The sequence below is a fragment of the Podarcis erhardii genome (assembly GCF_964252035.2).
Source record: "Podarcis erhardii genome assembly, chromosome: 2".
In the NCBI taxonomy this organism is placed as follows: domain Eukaryota; kingdom Metazoa; phylum Chordata; class Lepidosauria; order Squamata; family Lacertidae; genus Podarcis; species Podarcis erhardii.
In genome coordinates this window covers 8128723-8154087 of record NC_138498.1, presented here as the reverse complement: position 1 = coordinate 8154087, position 25365 = coordinate 8128723, and the positions used below count along the sequence as shown (strand labels likewise).

Genomic DNA, 25365 nt, shown 5'->3' with positions numbered 1-25365 from the left:
AAGCATATAGAGATATTTTCCGTTGGTTGTTTCAGAGAGTTGTGGGCGCACCTTTCCTGTGAAACGTCGAAGACCTGGGGAGATTTGATTTCCTTCTTCAGGTCTGAAAAAGCCTAAAGACTGCGTGCAAAAATCAAGGATTGTTCCTTAGAAGCTGAGCATTTCAAGAGTTCTGAAAAACCACTCCGTGGAGGAAAGTCACCTTGTGTTTTCTTGGCTCTTCTCTCCTGAGGAAATATTGTTTAAAAGCCTGCTTCCGCAGAATGATAAAACTGCTGAACAAGACACCAATTTGCTATTCAGTAGTGAAGTGCAATTGAATTACACACATTTAAAATATGTTGATTTTTATAGCTGTGACCACATCTATTAAAATCAACATATTTAACAGCACAAAACCAGCGAGTCATTATTTCAAGAATATTGGCCAAGAATCGTCCTTACCTATGCATACCACTGAGCAACATTTTAACTGGCGCATTCAGAACTGTAACTGGCATTTGGTCATCGTTTATATTATGGTTTTAAGAAGACAGAGAAAGAGAGGCTTGTTCATGAGCTACTCAATTTCCTCTACATCAGGGAACGGGAACCCATATCACGTATAAACAGTTACGTTACATTCCTTAAATCCCATCAGAAAATCAGGTCTTAGAAAATTCAGTTATCCAACCAGAGGCTAAAAGTAATGGGTTAACTGAATCAGTTTCAGCTCAGATGGACACGAGTATTTTCTTTTAGAAAAACTGCATGCCCAGCCCCAAAAGAAAATAATTCGTGGATAGTTGGTGGAATTCCCCCATTACTGGCAAATTCTACCTTTACAGTAGAATGTACATGGGTGGCGCTGTGGGTCAAACCACAGAGCCTAGGACTTGCCGATCAGAAGGTCGGTGGTTCGAATCCCTGCGACGGCGTGAGCTCCCGTTGCTCGGTCCCTGCTCCTGCCAACCTAGCAGTTCGAAAGCACATCAAAGTGCAAGTAGATAAATAGGTACCGCTCCGGCGGGAAGGTAAACGGCGTTTCCGTGCGCTGCTCTGGTTCGCCAGAAGTGGCTTAGTCATGCTGGCCACATGACCCGGAAGCTGTATGCCGGCTCCCTTGGCCAATAAAGCGAGATGAGCACCGCAACCCCAGAGTCGGTCACGACTGGACCTAGTGGTCAGGGATCCCTTTACCTTTACCTTTGCACATTTACTCAACAGTAAGCCCTATTCCATCACACGGGGCTCGCTTCCATGTATAGCGGACCCGCCATTTACGCGAGGGTTCGGTTCTAAGGTGTCTGAGCACAAAGGCAAAATTGTGCAAAGGCAGAGACCCCCGGAACTACCCTCTGCGAGGTGGAAGGCTGCTTACTGGGGCCTGGGAAGGTTGTAGGGGGCCCTGAGAGTTTCCCAGGGTCCTCCGTCACCTTCCTAGAGGTGCCTTTAAGCGAGGAGATGCCTTACTTACTAGCCTCTGGGATGCCTGGGAAGGTGGCACGAGGGCTCTGGGACGCTGCTCTGTTAACTGGCTTTGGGATGGCAATGAGAGGGCTCTGACAGCGTCCCAGAGCAGAGAATGGCGTAAGGTTGCGATGGTGTGAGTAAAACAAGCTCAAGTTGTGGGGTCGCTGCATGTAAACAGAGGACTGCAGCAGTAGAGGGGGCCCACAATCCACGATTCACGCATGACTCATTTCTGCCTGACAGGAAAGCAGGAAAGGAAGACGCTGGATGTGGTGACCAAAATCAAGCCAATACCAGTAAACATTAACTTTCTTTTACAGAATTCTCTCTGCAAGTCAGGAGTCGCATGCAGAACAGTTACACCAGTGTTGGCCTTTGCATTGAAAAGTGAAGTTTCCATTCCCTTCCTGTGCCAATAGGCATCTGATAAGATGCAGCCCTTTTTAAAAATTGAAATATTTATTACATTTTTCACCTCAGGAAGAAAGCAATGCAAGTTTAGGCTAAACAGCCACCTCTCTAAACCGATGTATGCAAAGTTTTATATGTTTTATACGTGCATTTTATATTTGACTTTACTTGGTAATGTTTTCTTTTGAAATGTTTAAGGGGTTTTTTTTTGTTAACTTTGTTTGTGTTGAATATGTATTTTGTAGTTGACCTCCTTTGTAATGTTTTATTTTGAAATCTTTAAGATAATATTTTAGTTTCCTGTTAACTATGTTGCTTTGACTGTATATTTTATATTTGACTTTCTTCAGAAATGTTTGGTTTTGGATTGTTTTATTGATGTTTTAATATGCTGTAAACCGCTTTTGAGGTTTTTCTTAAAAATATAAATTGGTATAGAAATAAAATGAATAATAAAAAAACATAATAATAAGCAGGCTAACAAACACATATGCTTTCAACTTGGCAAATCCACCAAGACTGGTAGAATTAAGAAAAGCATTAAAGGGCAATCTATAAATAACTTCCAAAGAGAAAGGGCAGTGGCCATAGCTCAGAAGTACAATGCTCACTTTGCGAGCCGAATGTCCCAGTTTCAATCCATTCAATCTTCATGCTGATGACACACTTCTTTATCCTGGCTTTTGACACCTGAGACGTGTATTTTTAGGATATCCCCCACCCAGGTTTTTTTTTTGACTGCACATTGTTTTTAACATTGCATTTTAATTGCTGCAACCTGTCCTGGGACCTTAGGGTGAAGGGAGAGTCATAAATTGGAAATTATTAATAATAATATACAGACAAGTGGTCTGGCTTGGAAAAATGCACTGTCTTATGTTCCTATGAAAGTGATGTAGATTTGTGAAAAAGATCTCAAGACTGAAGCAACTCAGGAAGCAGGCAAAGAGTGCTAAGCTACGTCCTCATCTGGTGAAAGGGGCTCAGTGGAATTACCGTATTTTTCGCCCTATAGGACGCACTTTTCCCCCTCCAAAAATGAAGGGGAAATCTGTGTGCGTCCTATGGGGCGAATACAGGCTTTTGCTGAAGCTTGGAGAGCGAGAGGGGTCGGTGCGCACCGACCCCTCTCGCTCTCCAGGCTTCAGGAAGCTATCCACAAGCCTGGGGAGCCCGTGGGAGTTCCCGCAGGGCTCCCTAGGCTGCAGATAGCAGCCTGCCGCCCAGCGCGTGGGACACCCTGAAGCAGAGCGCCCCTCGCGCCAGGCAGACATCGGCCAGCCCCACAAGCTCGGGGGACAGCGGGGAGGCGCAGCGCCGCCATCCTGCTGTTCCTCGACCTGGTTTTGGTGGGAAAATAAAGGGGAAATTTTTTTCCTTTATTTCCCCCCCCAAAAAAAAACTAGGTGCGTCCTATGGGACAAAAAATACGGTATTTCTCTTTCAGAGGGCCTGGAGGCAACAGAGGGTTTGGGAAGGTATTTTTTGGGTTTCATGATTACAGGGAACTGGAGCCCATTAAAGCCAAAGCTGTTAGCTGCACGGAGGGTTTACATTTACAAAAGATAAAAGTCATCTCAGAGGTCCATCTGGTTTGACCTTCCCCACCACTGAAATTCAGACAGAACCAACCCCTTAAAAGGCCTTGAGAACACAGACTTATATAGCAGTGTTTGCTAGCTGAACAAGCCCATAGGAGTAATTCAAGACAAACTAAAAAGCCTCCATTACAATGGCTGGGAGGTGGTGATAACGTGAATATAGAGCCCGTAAAAATTATCTTGTGCAACACTGCTGGGTGGATTGAACAAGCCAGCAGTTAAAGGATTTCCTAGAATGTATCTCCCAGTTCCACAGAGTTTGCTTACAGTTCGCTTGGACAAATGATATGCAGTCGCAGGGGCTTGCTCCCATTTCTTATCCAGTCCTAAAAGCAGGGATGGGGGCAAAGAGAATGGGACCTTCCAGATCAGGGTTGGTTATCCACTATTGCGTTTTTTGAGGTTCGGAGGGAAGACTCAGCCCCACACATCGTGCCCCTTTCAAAAACATCTGTTTCTGCATGTGTGGAGAGGAACGTATAAGAGAATGACTATCACCACTGTGATATATTTTTATGATGCAGCGGTACATAACAATTTTAATAAAGAAATGAGAGCAAGCTTGCCAAACCAGTTCCTTTGTCTAGCTTTGGCTGACTAGTTAAGTACGCAATTTACAAATCCGAACAAGTTGCTATAGAAGCAAATAGGTGGGCATTTGCCTTCACCACCGCTTGGCTGGTAGGTAGAACAACAAAAGCCAGAGTTGGTGGGTGGGTTGAAAAGCTGAACGCTAGAAGAGGCAAAGACAGAAACCCGTTTGCTCTGTGCTGGAAACCTAATGAAGGAGGAAGATTTCCTGTGAGCCTCTCCATCCTATATGCACAGGTTGTATATATGTGTAAATAAAATACCTTAAAGACATCACAGTCTTCACAGACCTTCCTTTCAAGGAAACCATATGATCCGAACCGGAGCCTGCGATCATCACCTGAGGCCCTTCTTCGTGCGCCTCCTCCACGAAAGGTCCAGAGGGTGGCAACATGAGAACGGGCTTTTTCTGCGGTAGCTCCCAGCTTGTGAGAGGCTCTCCACAGGGAGGCTCGCCTGGCCCCTTCATTGCATATCTTTAGTCACTAGGCAAAAATATTCCTCCTCTCCCAGGCCTTTGGCTAATTTAACAATCTGCGGCCTTTTAAACTGCCGGGGTGTTTGTGTGTGTGAATTTTTTATTACTAAGGTATGTCTTTTTGTGTTTTTATATTGTAAACTGCCCTGTGATCCTCAGATGAAGGACAGTATAGAAATTTAACAGTTTCAGGTTAAGACTGGACCTCCGGAACGAATTAAGTACTTAACCCGAGGTACCACTGTATAGAAATTTAATAATGATGATTTCTTTAAAACCCAAACACTGTCCCAAATTAACATCTCACACTGGTACCTAAGACAGAGAAAACAGTAGACATTCAATTAAAGACAGGATTTTTTTTTTTTTTTAGATTTTCTGTCCGTTGGGTCTGAAAAGTTTCATCAAGTTCCTTACAACAACAACGAATGAAATAGCAAATTTACCATATAATGCTTCCCGCTCCTTCCCCGGTGTCATGGTGGGAGCTTTCTCTGTAGAGCCAGGCTCTTTAGAAGAGGTCACATTCACTAGGAGAGAGCACAAAGAAATAAAAATTATTAGGGCATGGCTGCATGGGGCGCCCAAAGTTTAATGAGACTCTGAAACAGTCTGTTCTTTTCACCTCTTCCAGGGAAGATGGGGCTGGAGATGCAAATGTAACAGAACACATAGATAGATCTGTGATGATGGAAGGAAAGATGGTGGAGAAGTGGAGCACACACGGAACCACACAGCCACAGTTCATGTCCTTCTGAGCACAGCATTTACAGTGGAGGATGTGGGTGCATTGACGAGATGGTCAAGAAGGTTTAAAAAAGACAATGGTGCTACATTCTTGGTTTCTGCCAAAGCCGCGCGCAGCCTCTCCCGGCTGGAGAGGTTGCGCGTGGCTAAAGAGGAAGCCAAGACAGCCAGCGGGATGGATCTTTGCTCTTTGGGGCTGGGGGGGGGGGAGATTTTTTAAAAATTCTTTATTTCCCCCCCCCTAAAAACTAGGTGCGCCCTATGGAGCGAAAAATAGGGTAACCTTCAGGTTGCAAAAGTGGAAAACCCAGAAGCATATTCTTCCAGGTTTCACTGCTCGCGCCTGCACAGAAGGGCTCTGCACATGTGCACAGAAGGGCTCTATTGTGCCGTGTGCTTGCGCAGAAGCGACACCTCTGGTTATGGATTTTTCGGGGTGAACATGGACCCCCAAAATGAATTAAATTCGTAACCAGAGGGCCTACTGTAGTTAGCCTTTTTCCTTGGGGTAGGCAAGTTTGGTTCTGCCAAAACGGGCAGAAGAGTGTCTCTTTGCCAGTGTGGTGAAATGGTTAGAGTGTCAGACGAGGACCTGGAAGACCTGTGTTCGAATCTTCACTTGGCCATGGAGCTTGCTGGGTGACCTCGGGCCAGTCACTGCCTTTCAGCCTATCCTACCTCACAGGGTTGTTCTTTGGGATTAAATGAGCAGACGGAGAACCATGTATGTCACCTTAAGCTCCTTGGAGAAAAAGGTGAGATATAAATGCAAGAAAACAACAAGCCTTAAGGTGAACATACAAAGTTCCAGAGTTTCTGTCTGCCGTTCCACATTTCCCCTTGTTCCCACCTTGCAGGAATAGACAGCTTTCAGTGATACCAAAGTCCAATTGCAGTTCAGTCTATATAGCAGAGACAGCTCTCCCAAGATGTGTCTGAAATAGTTTGTTCTTGTAATCTTTCCCCAGAACAAACAAGCTCTTTCTTTCCTAATAAACACTGAACTCTCTCATGCCTCTTACAAAGGAGGTCGCTTGAGCCAGAACTTTGATATGGCATTTTCTACTCTCAGTCTAACAAGGGTGCAGACTTGAGATAAGGAGGGTTTAATGAGGAGTCCAGATCATCCCTTTTACATGCTAGTTGTCTCCTTCAGGGATTAGAAATCTTTGGCCCTCCAGATGTTGCCAGAATGCATTGCCCAACATCCCTGACTACAGGCTATGCTGGCTGAGGATGATAGGAGTTGGAGTCCACCAACATCTGGAGGACACAGGCTCCGCATTCCAGCTTCAGGTTCTATCGGCTGGTCCTATCACTGCGACATTTTTCAAAACTGCTTCTTAACATACAAATATTCCACACCGCTTCCCACAACCTTGAAGTTCTGCCCTAGGAAAGCTCAAATCTCAGTGGTCAGACTAAATGCGTAAAGTTTTTTAATACAGTGATACCTCGGGTTAAGAACTTAATTCGTTCTGGAGGTCCGTTCTTAACCTGAAACTGTTCTTAACCTGAAGTACCACTTTAGCTAATGGGGCCTCCCGCTGCCGCCGCGTGAATTCTGTTCTAATCCTGAAGCAAAGTTCTTAACCCGAGGTACTATTTCTGGGTTAGCGGAGTCTGTAACCTGAAGCGTTTGTAACCTGAAGCGTCTATAACCCAAGGTACCACTGTATATCATAGAATCATAGAATCATAGAGTTGGAAGAGACCACAAGGGCCATCGAGTCCAACCCCCTGCCAAGCAGGAAACACCATCAGAGCACTCCTGACATATGGTTGTCAAGCCTCTGCTTAAAGACCTCCAAAGGTTATGCTCAACAACGGGAACAAGTAGAGGGAAGGACAAGGAATACAAGAGATAAAAGGCTGGGAAAGGCAGCCATAAAAGAAAGGAATACAAAGGACTTAATTTGTCAGCCAGTCCTAGGAAGCTCTAAGCAAGTCGAAGGGGAAACTAACCAAAGCAAATATCATTTTGAATACTTAAATGGCTGCCCATTTTTTAAAATATGAATCAGGAGCACTAATTGCAGAGAAGCAGATGTGGGTGGCAGGAGTCAGAACTAGGTCAATTTTAGCATTGCTTTCACTTCAAGGAAAAATACATGAAAAAACTTGTTATACAGAAATATGGATTAGCAAGCAGCTTGAGAGCAAAGGCAAATAGGATCCTAGTCTCCTTGTGGAGTTTTCCATTTCAATTAAAATATTTTACAACCAAGTTCACCACCACGATACAATACAGATAATATTTATTTAGCTGAAGCCATTGCATGGATATGCTTCCAAGAGTGTGGCGGAAGCATCCTGCCAAAATTGTCCCATTCTGAATTACACGGGTGGCGCTCTGGGTTAAGCCACAGAGCCTAGGACTTGCCGATCAGAAGGTTGTCGGTTCGAATCCCTGTGACGGGGTGAGCTCCTGTTGCTCGGTCCCAGCTCCTGCCCACCTAGCAGTTCAAAAGCACAAAGTGCAAGTAGATAAATAGGTACCACTCTGGTGGGAAGGTAAACGGCGTTTCCGTGTGCTGCTCTGGTTCGCCAGAAGCAGCTTAGTCATGCTGGCCACATGACCTGGAAGCTGCACACCAGCTCCCTCGGCCAATAAAGTGAGATGAGCGCTGCAACCCCAGAGTCGGCCACGACTGGACCTAATGGTCAGGGGTCCCTTTACCTTTAACCTCCTCCAAATGACTGGTGCTGGTGGTAACTGAAGTCCAAAGGGCACCGGGTTGAGGAAGACTAGACTTGTGGTTCCCACATTTCTTCCAAAGAATCTTCCCAATGAATAATAAGGATGCAAAAGCAGGATGCTCTCTTTCAGAAGGGCAGATAGACTGAGGAAAGCACGTCCTCTGGAGGCTAGGGCCAGGGCATTCCAACAAGTCAGGAAAGAAATGTGCCCTCATTCAATCAAGGTCTTCGGCTTGATTAAACAGCACGCTCTACTACTCAAAGCATTTTCCCCAGAGGCACAGCTGAAGCTTTCGGCTTGCGGTAAACGGATTCCCCTAGCTACAGGGAACAAGAGATGCCCAGAAATTTCAAATCACACCTCCATTTCAGAATGCAGAAGCAACCCTACTGGAAGTGGCGCTTCTGTTTTATGGCTAATAATGACCGATGGACTTCTCCTCCATGAATGAGCCAATCCTCCCATTTAAGCCCTGGAAGTCGGAAGACATTTCCACATCTCACGACAGTGGATTCCATAAATTAACTGCATGTTGTGTGTAAGAGTGACTTCCTTTCGCGTATCCTGAACTTAAGGCCAATTAATTCCACTGCACAACCCCAAGTTATGGGACAGAGACATCTCTACCACACCACCTATTTTTCTTAGCTAAAAAGTTCCAAGTTTTTTTAAAAAAAAAACTTTTTATTAATTTTCGTTTAAGTAACCAAAAGTAAACAAATCAATAATACCAAAACATCAATAAACAACAAAAAGGTAACATAAATTTCCATTACAATCTTTCATCATCTTTTTTATATCCCTCCTCTATGTACCTATTGACTTCCTTCCCTCCCGATTTCGGGCTTCTTAATAAAGCTTCTTATTTTTTGAAGTTTCATTGTTAATATTTTACACACCGTAAGATTTATGTCAAACCTGCTGTGGTATTTAAACTTCTATAATTTACTTCAATGTATGTTATAAATTTATTCCAGTCACTAATAAACTTTGTACCATTTTGGTATCTAATTTTTTGCGTCATTTTTGCTAGTTCCACATATTCGAATAATTTTATTTGCCAATCTTTAACAGTTGGAATGTCTGGATTCTTCCATTTGAAAAAAAAAAAAAGTCCCAAGTTTTGTAACCGTCCCTCATAGAGTCGTTGCTCCAGCCCTCTAAATTTGGATGTACTTTCCTGCACCTTTTCCATCTCTACAACATTTTTTCAATAGGTGGGACAAGAACTGTACAGAATACTCAGTACTGCAGGCTTGTGCCCTAGCAAGGCACATGCACAAGCAGTACCCTCTCTGCGATGTGCCATATCACACATTTTCCTGGCACAAGTGCCTCTCTGCTCTTCTATAATCCTCCTATAAAGGTGGGTTCAAGTCTAGAAGCAGAAAATTATGGGCAGTAAAGGTGTCTTGAAGTTTACTACCCTTTAAATCTGCTACACCTGACTTTCGGCAGCAACGTGTGCAAAGGGACACGTCCGAGAGGTTGCTTTTGCGTGCGTGCAAAGGATGCACAGCTGCATGGAGTGTCACCAACTTGGACATGCACACAGCAAGTGAAGTCACCTTAGATGGAGGCAAACTAGCCTAGCACTCTCAGATGACAGGCAGTGGCTCTCCAACGAGGTCTTTAGCAGCCCCGCTAGCAAAATTCTTTTAATGGGAGATCCTTGAAGGGCAGGCAAGGCATGGGAGCTGCTACAGAGCTATGGCACCCTTCCTGATGCCCATTTCACGTACGCACTACAATTGAAAATGAAGAACAAGCATGCATATAGGGGGGAGCAGCTGAGTGCAAGATCAGCTCTCTCCAGCAACTTGATTTCAAGTTGATTTCTCTATCTCACATACGCTTCAGGCTCACCTTGTTTAAAAGAACCGCAAAACACAGGACACACATGGATTCAACTGAATGCCCAATCCTTGCCTTATTTCAGCAACTGGCCTTGTACGGGGCAGCAAGGGAGAAAATGGGCTTCCTGACAGCACAGAGAGAGAGGTGGTTGCTAAATGCTTTTATAGTTTCCCTGGAGGAAGCATTAAACCATTTCAAAGCCCTTACTGGTTCCCTTGGACCTAGTAACAGGAGATGTTCAACGACTGATATTTCAACTGGCCGGCTTTTATACATCAAACTGGGTGGCGGCAGAGGTCATCTTCCTTTGCCTCAGACAACAGAATATCCTTGGCTGGCTCAGATGACAAGACTGCAGGTACCTGATCAAACCGCCTACTTCTCCAAGACCACCCAGGAAGTTTCATGGCTAAGCCATTCTTCCCCAGAAGCTAATTATACGTTATGCACAAACACTCATTCCAGTCAATGATGACAACAGGAAAGCAAAAAGCAGCTGGTGCAATGAGACTCTGACCCACGGATGCCTAGAAGAGGTCCTACTGTGACCCACAAGGGCATTTTTGCCAAGACACACACAGATGTCCCCGTAAATTTTATGTGGCACCAGGTCTGGGGCAGGCAAGGTGTGACCGCTATCACTCTGGCATACATTTGCAAGCAGTTTGTGCTTGCAGACAGGGTTCGGAGGCAAGTCCCTTTCAAGAGATGGCTTTTTAAAGAGAATGGTGCTATGTGACCTACACACACATGCAATATACAATACCTAAAGTGCAATGGCTTTGGTCAACCTCTGTGACGACTTCTGTGAGCACAGAAGGGGCTAGCCTGCTTATCCAGCTGCTCCCTTGATCTCTCCACTCAAGTCACCTGTTTTAATTGCTGTGCTATTTTAATGGGGGTTTTTTATTGTGTACTTTAATGATGGCTGCTTATACTTTAAATGTTTATGTAACTGGTTTTGTATTGTTTATGTAACTGGTTTTGTGAACCACTGGGAAACCTACTTTGGCATTAACTGTTAAGTATGTGTGTGTATCTGTATCTCTGTGTATCAGAATGTACACCTCCCCAAGTTTCCAGGAAAAAGGGCAGACTATTCTCAAGCCAAACCACGGAAACAGTCTGATGAGAAGAGATAAAGGAAAACCGTATCTGTTAGAATCACTGGCACTTATGCCAGTTTGAACAAGCATCAGTTTCCTGCAACACACCATCTGAATTCAACCGCTTCTCCCCACTTCTTGATCCAAAAGTGCAACTGATTTGGAATTAGGACTGACTCCAGCTTCCCCCAGCAAGAGAGAAGAAATATAGTTTCGCAGCTCAAGTAACAGTGCAAGCCTAACTATTTCTACTCAGAAGGACTTTGCATTGAATTTAACGGGGCTTACTCCCAGGTAAGTTGGGTCAGGCTTTCAACCTTAAGCATTATTAAACGAATATGAGAGAATACATATGTGTAAGGTGCAACAGTTTGGTGATTAATGCAGACCTGAAATCTGAACCTTACTACTCCATCCTTCCAATTATTTGCCTCGAAGTAAATGAAACAGAAGGGGACACGGGTGGCGCTGTGGGTTAAACCACAGAGCCTAGGGCTTGCCGATCAGAAGGTTGGCGGTTCGAATCCCCGTGACAGGGTGAGCTCCCATTGCTTGGTCCCTGCTCCTGCCAATCTATCAGTTTGAAAGCACGTCAAAGTGCAAGTAGATAAATAGGAACTGCTCTATCGAGAAGGTAAATGCCGGCTCCCTTGGCCAATAAAGCGAGATGAGCGCCGCAACCCCAGAGTTGGTTACGACTGGATCTAATGGTCAGGGTTCCCTTTACCTTTACCTAAATGCAACAGACTGTTTTTAGTTCCTGCTAATTTGGACTCTTCCTTGCATGGGACCAATAGGTATTTAAGAGGAGTAACCACACGTGGTTAGCAGCCCTGAAAACAAATGAATGCTGTTAAACTAGAGGGCCTTTATCTGAGCAAGCTTTTGTGAAAAGTTGTTTTTCACTGTTTGTATCACAAGACACACAGTGCATCATGAAGCCTGACATCTACCAGTCTTCACCCGCAAGTTTGAGTTTAAGAACAAAACTCAGCAGTGGTGCTGTCGTTGAATCACATCCTGTTCACTCACCCAGTTTTAGACTGTGCATGATTATTCCTCAGGACAACGTATGTCTGGCCAACTCATTTATACTATATTGCCAGAAACAACCAAATCCCCTTGCTTTAAAAATAAATGACTGACCCTGTGTCAATATTAATGACTTGTGTCAACAATACTGGCTGGCCTGTGTCTTCGTTGTAATAACTCAGTGTTTCCCAAACTTGGGTTTCTAGCTGTTTTTGGACTACAACTCCTATCATCTCTAGCTACCAGGACCAGTGGTCAGGGATGATGGGAGTTGTAGTCCAAAAACAGGTGGAGACCCAAATTTGGGAGACTCTGTGGTAACTATTTAAAAACAATTCTCTGTTTTGTATTGGCAATGCAATAATGCAATCCTTGCTGTAAGGATGGCATTCAAGTTACAGTGGTACCTCGGGTTGAGAACTTAATTCGTTCTGGAGGTCCATTCTTAACCTGAAACTGTTCTTAACCTGAAGCACCACTTTAGCTAATGGGGCCTCCTGCTGCTGCCGTGCTGCCAGAACACGATTTCTGTTCTCATCCTGAAGCAAAGTTCTTAACCCAAAGTACTATTTCTGGGTTAGCAGAGTCTGTAACCTGAAGCATCTGTAACCCGAGGTACCACTGTATTTGCTAGAAAATTTGAGTAACCTTCTCACACAAACATTTTGCAAGATGATAACTGGAGAAGAGAAATACAGTACATGCACTGGGATTAGTTTTTAGTTCCTATTCATGAAGCATTACTTTATATATATATATATATATATATATATATATATTTGCTTTCGTAGATTTTCACGGGTACAGGAATGCAGGTTTTGGTGTCCTCGGGTGTCTTCCCGTGTAAAAGTTGGGGTGTCTAGGCGACGTTTCGACGAGGTCTCACTCGTCATCTGGAAGGTTTCCTCCCCGTAGAGGTAAGATATTTGCTTTCGTAGATTTTCACGGGTACAGGAATGCAGGTTTTGGTGTCCTCGGGTGTCTTCCCGTGTAAAAGTTGGGGTGTCTAGGCGACGTTTCGACGAGGTCTCACTCGTCATCTGGAAGGTTTCCTCCCCGTAGAGGTAAGATATTTGCTTTCGTAGATTTTCACGGGTACAGGAATGCAGGTTTTGGTGTCCTCGGGTGTCTTCCCGTGTAAAAGTTGGGGTGTCTAGGCGACGTTTCGACGAGGTCTCACTCGTCATCTGGAAGGTTTCCTCCCCGTAGAGGTAAGATATTTGCTTTCGTAGATTTTCACGGGTACAGCTGTAACGTCGAAACGTCGAAACGTCGAAACGTCGCCTAGACACCCCAACTTTTACACGGGAAGACACCCGAGGACACCAAAACCTGCATTCCTGTACCCGTGAAAATCTACGAAAGCAAATATCTTACCTCTACGGGGAGGAAACCTTCCAGATGACGAGTGAGACCTCGTCGAAACGTCGCCTAGACACCCCAACTTTTACACGGGAAGACACCCGAGGACACCAAAACCTGCATTCCTGTACCCGTGAAAATCTACGAAAGCAAATATCTTACCTCTACGGGGAGGAAACCTTCCAGATGACGAGTGAGACCTCGTCGAAACGTCGCCTAGACACCCCAACTTTTACACGGGAAGACACCCGAGGACACCAAAACCTGCATTCCTGTACCCGTGAAAATCTACGAAAGCAAATATCTTACCTCTACGGGGAGGAAACCTTCCAGATGACGAGTGAGACCTCGTCGAAACGTCGCCTAGACACCCCAACTTTTACACGGGAAGACACCCGAGGACACCAAAACCAATATATATATATATATATATATATATATATATATATATCCTTCACACAGAATGCAACATAACAAGGCCCAGATGGAAAAGAAAACACTGAAATGGGCATATTTGTGCTCCACAACACACAGGCTCCCTCCTAGGTCAGACCAAAGGTTAATCTAGCTACTCAGGGTTTCCCAAACTTGGGTCTGCAGATGTTGTTGGACTACAATTCCCATCACCCCTAGCTAGCAGCACCAGTGGTCAGGGATGATGGGAATTGTAGTCCAAAAACAGCTGGAGCCCCAAGCCGGAGAAATCCTGATCTAGCCCAATATTCTGTGTCCAACAGAACACCCCTGGGGAAATCGCAGGCAACCTACAAAAATTATGACTCTTGCCTGTTTCTCCCTGGCACGTGGCATTCAGAAGTACACTGCTCCTGTATTTCAGACGTGGGGTAAGAGTCCTACACCTGGAGGCCTAGAAATAAGGCACAGCCTTGTTGCTTAAAGTGTTGAAACAGCAGACAGGGTTTAGGCTTCCATTCTAAATGCACTTACCTGGAAACAAAACCCCACTGAAAACACCTGGCCTTGTAAAGTCCAAGGAAACATGCTTTAGACTGGGTTGCAAGTGTCACATGCTAAACAAGAGTCATCCCTATCTCTTTGCTTTTCCCAGAGTGCCCTCTTCTGCCTTCCCAGACCAGAATAAAAACCTGGGATGGATTCCCAGGCAAGGCTTGGTGCATTATTCAAGAAAACCATCTCTGCTGGGGGAAGGAGAGGAAGGGGTGGAAAGGATCAGGCCACTTGGAACTGGAAAGGAACATGCCCTCCGGTCACGCTGACTTGCAACTCTGTTTGGTTTGGAAAGAGATGCTCCCCTTCTCTTTTGCTTTCCCTTCCTCCACTGATCTCACCTGAGATAACGACCCACGTGAAAGCGCAACCTTGCAATCGTATCAGCAACCTTCCACCCCCCAAACCAGGCGCCTGAGGATGTTTGGATAGCAGGAAAGCTCCTATTTTCAGAGCAAAACCACCAGGAAAAAAACACGCCGGGTTTCATCCAAGAGCAAGGGCGAGGGGAGTTGTGCAAATGATTTCAGAAGCAAATGGAGGCCGGCAGCAAGCAAGCAAGCAAGCGCTTCCCCGAAATGCACGCCAGCTCCTGCGGGTGAAGCATTTCAAAAGACACGAGAAAGTTGAATGCAAAGTGGGAGACTCGGCAAGAACTGAACTTCCTTTGAAAACCACGTTCAGACAAGGCCAGTGTCCCGGGTCTTCTTCTAAAGCAAGTTTGGTGGCTCGCCTGATAATCCTTGCATTCATTTTAGAAAACCACCCAGGGAGTGGGAGAAATAAAGAAATAAAACCTCAACTGAGCTTCTTTTCTTTTTTTCCCATAATAAAAGCAGCGCCTCCTCCAAACTTTGGGCTTGGCAATGAGGCTAAGTAATCTTATTTTCCCTTCCCCTCTTTTGTCTCATTCACACGACCGGCTTGACCCCTGGGATAGCAAGACGCAGCAGAAGGTGACACGTGTGCAAACCTCGGCGGGCAACGGCGCCCACCTTCCCCCCCCCCCCCGCTGCTGAAGTGAGCCCCCCCCCTTTCAGCAAGTGCATGCATGCCAGGGCGCCCCGCGCCCCAACTTGGCCGCCCCCAACCCTTACCTTCGCCGGCAGCACAGACGCCTCCAGCCTCCTAGCTCCATGGCTCAGCTCCATCAAGAGGCTTGGCCCCGCCCTCCGCCGGGCCCCGCTGCCCTCATTGGCTCGCCGTGTGGCCGAGAGGCGGGACCGGAGGGAGAAGGCGCCTCCCGGCGCAGCGCGGGGCGCGGAGCTAGGAAAATGTAGAGTAGTCCGCTTGCACTCTTTAGATTAGAGCTGGACTGGGGGATTCACACAGGAGCCTTAACACAAGAGAGTTATTCAGATGAGCGTAAAGCGCTGTGGGTTAAGCCACAGAGTCTAGGACTTGCTGATCAGAAGGTCGGCGGTTCGAATCCCCACAACGGGGTGAGCTCCTCGGTCCCTGCTCCTGCCAACCTAGCAGTTGGAAAGCATGTCAAGTGCAAGTAGATAAATAGGTACCACTCCAGCGGGAAGGTAAATGGCATTTCCGTGCGCTGCTCTGGTTCACCAGAAGCGGCTTAGTCATGCTGGCCACATGACCCAGAAGCAGTATGCCGGCTCCCTTGGCCAATGAAGTGAGATGACCTCAGAGTCGGTCACGACTGGACCTAATGGTCAGGGGTCCCTTTACCTTTACCTAAAGCCTACAAAGGTCTGTATAGTTAAAGCTATGGTTTTCCCAGTAGTGATGTATGGAAGTGAGAGCTGGACCATCAAGAAGGCTGAGTGGAGTGTGTTTTACAGTCAGTGCGACCAGTGGAACCTGTAGCTTTGCAGCTTTTCTGTGGGATGCCAGGACCACGTGTCCATTTTAGTTTGCTGTACTCCTGGGCAACATCTTTCTCTGTGTTTCACCAGGCTGCTGTGGGCAACCACTGCTGCCACAGGTAACAAAAAAAATCAACTTCCAGCACGTCGCATAAATACTTAAAAAGCAATACATGGAGTGACTTGCCAAGCTGCTGAACCTTTTACACTGCCGTAAAACTTAGTCGAATACCACTTTTGTGTGTGTGTGTGTGTGTGTGTACACACTTTATATATATATACACACACATAGATATATGTGTGTGTGTGTGTATATATATATATATATATATACACACACACGTATACACACACACACACACACACACACATTTAAATATACATATACATATGCATATATACCTCATCACTACAAATGGTGACAGCAGTCATGAAATTAAAAGACGCCTGCTTCTTAGGAGAAAAGCAATGACAAACCTAGACAGCATCTTAAAAAGCAGAGACATCACCTTGCCAACAAAGGTCCGTATAGTTAAAGCTATGGTTTTCCCAGTAGTGATGTATGGAAGTGAGAGCTGGACCATAAAGAAGGCTGATCACCAAAGAATTGATGCTTTTGAATTATGGTGCTGGAGGAGACTCTTGAGAGTCCCATGGACTGCAAGATGATCAAACGTATCCATTCTTATGGAAATCAGCCCTGAGTGCTCACTGGAAGGACAGATCATGAAGCTGAGGCTCCAATAACTTTGGCCACCTCATGAGAAGAGAAGACTCCCTGAAAAAGACTCTGATGTTGGGAAAGATGGAGGGCACAAGGAGAAGGGGACGACAGAGGACGAGATGGTTGGACAGTGTTCTCAAAGCAACTAACATGAGTTTGACCAAACTGCGGGAGGCAGTGGAAAACAGGAGTGCCTGGCGTGCTCTGGTTCAGGGGGTCATGAAGAGTCGGACACGACTAAACAACAAAAAACAATCTTGTGCATAGACGTTGGCTGCTTTGACTCTCCATGTGCAGCATGCATGCAGGTGTTGCAGCAGCTGCTACTTATTACCATACTCCCAGATTGATGGGCACTGATCAAAGAGACTCAGAAGGCTTTTCTGCCTTTTCTTCTGACTGTCTTTGCAATTTTCTACCTTCCCCCCTCCAACGCTGAGCATGCGAAAAGGATCTCAGGGTCTTGGTGGACCACAAGCTGAACATGAGTCAGCCATGTGACGCAGCAGCTAAAAAAGCTAATGCTATTCCAGGCTGCATCAACAGAAGTATAGTGTCCAGATCAAGGGAAGGAATAGTACCACACCTGGAATACTGTGTCCAGTGCTGGGCACCACAATTTCAGAAGGATGTTGACAAGCTGGAACGTGTGCAGAGGAGGGCAACCAAGATGATCAAGGGTCTGGAAACTAAGCCTTATGAGGAGCCCTTGAAGGAGCTGAGTATGTTTAGCCTAGAAAGGAAGAGACAGAGAGGAGATGTGATAGCCATCTTCAAATATCTCAAGGGCTGTTACACAGAAGAGGGAACAAGCTTGTTTTCTTCTGCTCTGGAGACTAGGACCCTAACCAGTGGCTTCAAGTTACAAGAAAGAAGAGTCCAACTAAACATCAAGAAAAACTTTTTGACAGCTGCTTGACAGTGGAACGATCTCCCTCTAGAGGTTGTGGACTCTCCTTCTTTGGAAGTTTTAAAGCAGAGGTTGGATGGCCATCCGTCATGGATGCTTGAGCTGAGATTCCTGCATTGCAGGGGGTTGGACTAGATGATGATGATGATGATAATAATAATAATAATAATAATAATATAATAATAATAATAATAATAATAATAATAATAATAATAATAATAATAATAATATATCCTGCGCATCTGGCTGGGTTTCCCCAGCCACTCTAGGTGGCTTCCAACAGAATATTAAAATACAATAACTTATTAAACATTAAAAGCTTCCCTAAACAGGGCTGCCTTCAGATGTCTTCTAAATAAAATCAGATGTCTTCTAAATAAAATCTCTATGATTTTATTATTCCTTGGGCCAGCCCTAAAGAGAGGACACAATTGCTCTGAAAAATTGCAATCTGACACTCACTTGTTGGAGTGTAAGTTGCATTGAACGCAATAGAAATTACTACTTAGCTCATGTTGAATTGTGGTCCACATGCCCAGGACCGCAGGGCTAGCTTCTTTCCAGCACCAGCAATCAATATTTGATCTATAAACTTGGTGGCTCATCAGCATATCAAGATCTACATACAAGGTATTTGCTGTTGTTGATTTACATTGCCATTTACTCCGGCTCCCATGCGCTCCCACCGCTGGTGTTTGAAGCCACACAAACGATGCAGAGAGCACTTCCTTGAGAAATAGTGCCGTTTGGTGCTATTTTTTCTCTCAACTCCTCTTCCATCCAAAAGGAAAACATAAGCCACATTCATATAACAGCTAAACTGAGATGTGTAAATTTGAGGCAGCTGTTGGGCGTGTGCAGAAGACAGTGCATGCTTGCACAGACGACGTCTTCATTGAACAGGAGTTGGGGAGGTGGAGGGAAACAAATTAGGCAATGTACATCAGGTGTGTACAGAAATATGCAGATTAAGCTTGAAACACAGTTGGGAGAAAACAGCCTTGTTGCCTTTTAAGCCACCAATGCATACATTTCTGGAGTCCTTAGAAGAAGAAAAAAGCTAAGAGAAACAGCTCTAATTGCTTTAAACCAAATCATATTTGTCTATCTAATCCAGCATTGTCTCCTCTTAACTGCCAGCAGTTCTGCCGTGTCCCAGAGGTCTTTGCTACTTACCATGGTCCTTTTAACTGGATATTCTGTCTTTTGCAGCATTTTGTAGAAACCAAAACAGGGGTGAAGAGGGTTTTAAAGCATTATGATAACTATAAGGTCTAAGATATAAAATAAATGTACCAAGCAAACACACCCATAAATATATAAACCCCATGTCTGAAACAGTACAGGAAAAAGTCCTGAAACCATTTTGTCTCTCCCAAATTGACCTCAAATGTTTCTCTAGAAGGAGGGAGGAAATGGGAAAAACCTCCCCATTGCCTCTTTGCTCACAAATCTTGCCTTAAGGGCACATATAAGATATGAATAGGGCGAGCCTGTGACCTGGACGCAGGAATTAAGTATTTATCATCATAGAAGACTAGCCAGGCTGCCCAGGTAAACCCATTAACAGCCAGGTAAACCCATCAACAGGTTTCGTGTCAGACAGGATTCTGTTGTAGACTGCCCCTTCTCTGATGTATGTATGATGTATGGGGGGGGGGGTCTTGGGCTCAAGGGTGGGCAATTCCAAATGTCTAAGGGCTTGTGCACCAATGTTCGGGGTCCCTCCTGCCTCCTGCGTGTGGTTGTGAGCACCCTGTTGCAACAGCTAATAAAGATCAGGCTTATTAGCTGCTTTGCTTCTCAATATTTTCTGGTTGGCCTCTGTTATTTTCTCCTACTGACAGGGAACCTACATAAGGACTCTATACGGACTCTTGGGTACCCCATAAGGGACAGGGAGCAGTTTCTTTCTTATAACAAAAGCAACCCTTGACCTTAGACATTAAAAGTCACATGAATGTACGGGGGCTAAGATTAAAGGGAGGAAATTAAGACTTGCCAGAGCCATTGGGCCATTTCAGCCCTTGCTTAGTGCTTATACAAATGTTTTATGGCCACTTTTTCTTTCAAGGATGTCCCAGCAGCCGATGCCTTAGCTAGGAACCAGATCACCAAGACACATTGCTGCCAAAATGCATGTTACAGTTGCTCACTGCAAGTCATCTATCTGCTTTTCTTTCTGCAAACTCACAGGATTCTTTTAATGAAGGGCAGTTAAGAAATACTTTAGATAAATATTTGTAGACTGCTATTATCTTGTCTGTCCAGGATCGCAGATTCTTTGAATAAGGCAGCCAGGAGGACCTTCTGGCAGGGGTGGGTAAGATACAAAGAAGGATAGGGCTGTTTTAAATAAAATCAGCAACAGATTTGTAAATGCAGTTTTTCAATTAATCACATACAAGAAAAAATGGAGGGAGGGGGACATCTTAAATGCCTGTACAAATAAAATAATATTTGTTCAAAGCCGGGGAGCAACCTGAACAATACAAGAAAGAGGGAGAAGAAAATAAGTTGTGTTATTTCAGATTCAGGTACCTATACCTTTAAGAGCTATGGGTATAAAAGGGGGGGGGGGGGTTCAGGCTGTGTAGCTGACCATGGAAGGATGCAAAAGCATCTGCTACAATTGGCTTCTGTGGGCACCTCCTCCTCCCCTTTACCTTTGGTTACCTTGTACAACCAAAAGCCCATCACTTCCAGTCCCTCCACAAGGAGACTGCATCACCCACAAATCAGACCAGCAAATGCAATCCAAATCACATTTCCAGAGAATGCAGGAAAGGGGACCATCAAAGCCTTATCTGAGTCACAGCACAAGCCCTATGCATGTCTACTAAGTAGTAAGTCCCATTGACCTTGATGGGGAAAGTAGACACAGGATTGCACCCATCTGAATGCAGACCCTCCAAGTGTCCCTATTTTCCAGGGACAGTCCCGGATTTACAGAAGCTGTCCCGGTTTCTGATTTGACCCCGGAATGTCCCGTTTTTTCCTTATTTTCTTAGGGGAAATGTTGGAGGGTATGGAATTATCCAGCCCTCTGAGCCAAGGAGATACATAACTATACAACCTTTAGAATACCTCTGTATAGGGAAGTTTTTTTTTAATGTTTTTAATGTTTTTATATATGTCGGAAGCTCCCCAGAGTGGCTGGGGCAACCCAGTCAGATGGGTGGGGTATAAATAGAATAAGAATAGAATAGGATGTCCCTATTTTATTTTGAGAAATGTTGGAGGGTATGTGAATGCTACAGGGAAAACCTAAACTACCCAGCAGAACAGAAACCTCATCTCCACTTGCAGCCTAAATAATAAGCAATGCTAATACTTACCCATCTCACAGTTGGGCTGTGAGAGGTGTTTTTTAGTCATTTTATGTTGATGGTGTTAGCTTCTCACACTGCAGATTCCTCAACAAGGAAAAACCCCACACCTATATAAGTGTCTGCAGCTGATAAGAATTCTTCAACCAGACTTTGCCTTTCCCAGGCTAGTAATGGACAGGGTTGTTTTAAATAGCCTGGCAAAACCAATTATGTGGTTGCTTTTTTTTTTAAAGACATACACCCAATTATGTATAGTGGGGCAGAGTGCTCTGAAAACAATAATATAACTGACACACCAATAATTAATGGAGAATTAATTGGGCACAATAAACTTTGATCCTAGTTCTGTTCGCTGGTACAATTGATCATTCTGGACTTGGTCACAGCGGGCTTATATTGGGCAAATGTTACTGATATGGGGGAAAGAGTTTAAAAAGCCATTTGGTGAAAATGAAGGAAGCATTCCAATGATTTGTGCATAAAATATAATGAAATCTGGAAGAGTTTGTTTTGGGAGGGGTTTCTTTTTGTCATTTGGGAACAGAACTTGGCACAACTGCACATTTTCCACCTATGATAAGTGCAGCCCTGATAAGTCTCATTAGATAAATCAATACAATACAAAGTCTATCACTGATCCACTGATTCAAATGCTCCATCAAGACTGAATTTATCAGCCAGTTGTCCTGAAGACTTTCGGTAGCCTTTCTGGCTTCTATGTGGGTTTTCTTCTGATAAGAAAGAGCTGAACACACAAGACCTCAGAGACCTCCACACACCCACAAGAGCAGACGTATCATTGACTCGGGGGCAGAGGGGAATATGAGTGCACGGCCATCTTTAAAGGACCCTAGCTGGACCAGTTAACAAGTGCCTTATGCCATGATAAGACTCCCAATATGTTTCCGAGCACAATTCAAAGTGTTGGTGCTGACCTTTAAAGCCCTAAATGGCCTCGGTCCTGTATACCTGAAGGAGCGTCTCCACCCCCATCATCCAGCCCGGATCAGAGATCCAGCACCGAGGGCCTTCTGGCGGTTCCCTCGCTGCAAGAAGTGAGGTTACAGGGAACCAGGCAGAGGGCCTTCTCAGTAGTGGCGCCTGTCCTGTGGAACACCCTCCCAGCAGATGTCAAGGCAATTAACAACTATTTTACTTTTAAAAGACACCTGAAGGCGGCCCTGTTTAGGGAAGTTTTTAGTGTCTGACGCTGTATTGTTTTTGATATTTGGTTGGAAGCCGCCCAGAGTGTCTGGGGAGACCCAGTCAGATGGGCGGGGTGTTGTTGTTTAGTCGTTTAGTTGTGTCCAAGTCTTCGTGACCCCATGGACCAGAGCACGCCAGGCACTCCTGTCTCCCACTGCTTCCCGTAGCCTGGTAAAACCCATGCTGGTAGCCTCGAGAACACCGTCCAACCATCTCATCCTCTGTCGTCCCCTTCTCCTTGTGCCCTCAATCTTTCCCAACATCAGGGTCTTTTCCAGGGAGTCTTCTCTTCTCATGAGGTGGCCAAAGTATTGGAGCCTCAGCTTCAGGACCTGTCCTTCCAGTGAGCACTCAGGGCTGATTTCCTTCAGAATGGATACGTTTGATCTTCTTGCAGTCCATGGGACTCTCAAGAGTCTCCTCCAGCACCATAATTCAAAAGCATCAATTCTTCAGCGATCAGCCTTCTTTATGGTCCAGCTCTCACTTCCATACATCACTACTGGGAAAACCATAGCTTTAAGTATACGGGCCTTTGTTGGCAATGTGATGTCTCTGCTTTTTAAGATGCTGTCTAGGTTTCTCATTGCTTTTCTCCCAAGAAGCAGGCGTCTTTTAATTTCGTGACTGCTGTCACCATCTGCAGTGATCATGGAGCCCAAGAAAGTAAAATCTCTCACTGCCTCCATTTCTTCCCCTTCTATTTGCCAGGAGGTGATGGGCCCAGTGGCCATGATCTTCATTTTCTTTATGTTGAGCTTCAGACCATATTTTGAGCTCTCCTCTTTCAGCTCATTAAAAGGCTCTTTAATTCCTCCTCACTTTCTGCCATCAATGTTGTGATGGGCGGGGTATAAATAAATTATTATTATTATTATTATTATTATTATTATTATTATTATTATTATTATTACATTGTGTCCCTGTGGGGAGATGACATATGAGTCAAGACATGTACCTGTGTAATCCCATTCTGAGTACAGTCGTACCTTGGAAGTCGAACAGAACCCGTTCCAGTAGTCCGTTCGACTTAAAAAATGTTCGACTTCCAAAGCGCAGCTTCTGATTGGCTGCAGGAAGCCGTGAAAATTTGTGTCCCAGCCATTTTAGAGTCGTCTACCCATGTACTATCTGAAACCCAAGAGGTACATTGGTTGCTGGATGCGATTTTTTAAAAAAATCTCTCCTAGCCCACTTGAGTCCATTGCTACACAGGATTTAGGAGATGGTTTGGACCACTTCACCAAATTAGTGAACATTGGTATCATATTTTTTTAATAAAAAAGATTGACGTAGTAATCTTCCTTTTTCAGCTTTGGCCCTCAGTCATGAATATTTCACCCACAGGCTGGGTTATTTTAAAGCAGTCTGTGTGAGGGTGGTTTCTGCTTTCCCCCCTTTTAACTAACCTTGTTGATCCGAGTAAACGATAGCCCTCAAAAAATAAAACGTAGGAGCCAAAAGAAAACAGAAGTTACTCAAGGAAAAGGGGACTTTTAAGGCAAGCAGGCAAATAAGAATTTCCTTCAGACTTTCCTTAACTCAGTAGCTGTTTCTGCCAGATCAGCAGAGGGGAGCACTATACACCCTTCTGAGGACGTGACAGTCTCTACGCTTGCGATGGCGGGACTAAAGGTCAACACCAAATATACTGCGTTCTTTGCATAAATTATTATCACTCGGAACCACCTTTGTATCCTGCGCTTCGTCCAAGGGCCTCAGGGTAGAAGAGGTGGGGCAATTCTCTTTCATTCTCACAACTTTCTGAGGCAGGCAAAGCTGCAAGACACTCAGTGAAACTGATGGATGAGCAGGGACTTGAACTCAGGTGTGGTCCACACTCCAGGTCCAGCACTCTGCAGTCACTAAGCTCTCATTTCATTTGGTCACCCAGAGATAAAAGGACAGCAGGCTATTGGGGATACTTTACAGAACACATTAATTTTTATTCTTTTTGCAAACTATGTAAGAAAACGTATCTGGCGGGTGTACTGAGAAGTTATCAGTCGTTATTCTTGGATCTGCTTCTGTTAAGTTGTGGGTTGACATAGCGGACGACACAGCGATTTCTCCAAAGCAGCTCTTTATTTTGTAAGCTGGAACAGAACTAAACTGAGGAGCTCAGTCAGCCTGCTTATATAGAGCTCCAGAACAATATAACTGTTGCCATTTTCTAAAACTATCCAATCACTGAACGTCACTTTTCGATCCTTCATTTGCATAACTATCTACAGTATCCCCCGCTGGCCCAGGGTGAGAACTTCAGTACATAACAGCTTCTGAGGCTTGTTAAAAAGGAGGGTTAGACTTAGTTTATTTCATGCTAAAGATATGCATCCTAAGGCCGTTTAAACAAATCCCTTCCACTGTTTCCATAATCTCTTCCACATCAGATTCACATTTCTAGCCCTTACCCCTGTAGTAGTAGGAGAAGTAGTAGTAGTAGTAATAATAATAATAATAATAATAATAATAATAATTTATTATTTCTACCCTGCCCATCTGGCTGGGTTTCCCCAGCCACTCTGGGCGGCTTCCAACAGGAGATTAAAAATACATTAAAACATCAGTCATTAAAAAACATCCCTAAACAGGGCTGCCTTCAGATGTCTTCTAAATGTCAGATAGTTCCTTTGACATTTGACGGGAGGGCGTTCCACAGGGCGGGAGCCACTACCGAGAAGGCCACTACCTTTCAAGCACCTTCTATATTTCCATCCTTTTCTTCTCTGCATAAAATATTATGTGCTTCCCCCACCCCTTGCTTTTCCTTCCTCTCTCTCATGCTTTGTATTTACTTCCCTTATGCTGGAAACACTGCTGTCAGGAGTGCCACAGAGGTCAGGGAGAAGGTGGGGAGGGACAAGGAGGAGAGTAGAGAGTTGGAGGGGTCTCGGAACGAATTAAGCACTTAACCCGAGGTACCACTGTATATACAGTATATGCTGGAAGCTGCTCAGAGTAGCTGGGGCAACCCAGACAGATGGACGGGGTAGAAACTATATATGGGAAAGCCTGGAACCCCCACCCCGAAAAACCAGTTTTTCCCCCGTTTTTCCC

At 44.8% G+C, this 25365-nt stretch overlaps 1 protein-coding gene and 1 long non-coding RNA gene across 5 annotated transcripts in view; one reads left to right on the top strand and one right to left on the bottom strand.

Annotated features, from left to right (window-relative positions):
- The window catches only part of SLC11A2 (solute carrier family 11 member 2), a 67116-nt gene extending 45902 nt beyond the window's left edge, over positions 1-21214 (bottom strand). The window contains exons 1-3 of one of the 4 annotated variants that reach the window (XM_081844608.1): positions 15405-15443; positions 14125-14286; positions 4980-5063 (exon numbers count right to left, since the gene is read on the bottom strand). In XM_081844608.1, the coding sequence (XP_081700734.1) occupies positions 4980-5013 (34 nt within the window). In that variant the 5' untranslated portion in view covers positions 5014-5063; positions 14125-14286; positions 15405-15443. Of the gene's footprint in view, positions 1-4979; positions 5064-14124; positions 14420-15404; positions 15483-21105 lie in introns of those variants that run through there. The other 3 variants (XM_081844605.1, XM_081844606.1, XM_081844607.1) reach the window with 3 other exon arrangements.
- The window catches only part of LOC309332473, a 192459-nt gene continuing 184037 nt past the window's right edge, over positions 16944-25365 (top strand). The window contains exon 1 of the long non-coding RNA XR_014152090.1: positions 16944-17047. This is a non-coding gene — a long non-coding RNA (uncharacterized lncRNA). The remainder of the gene's footprint in view (positions 17048-25365) is intronic.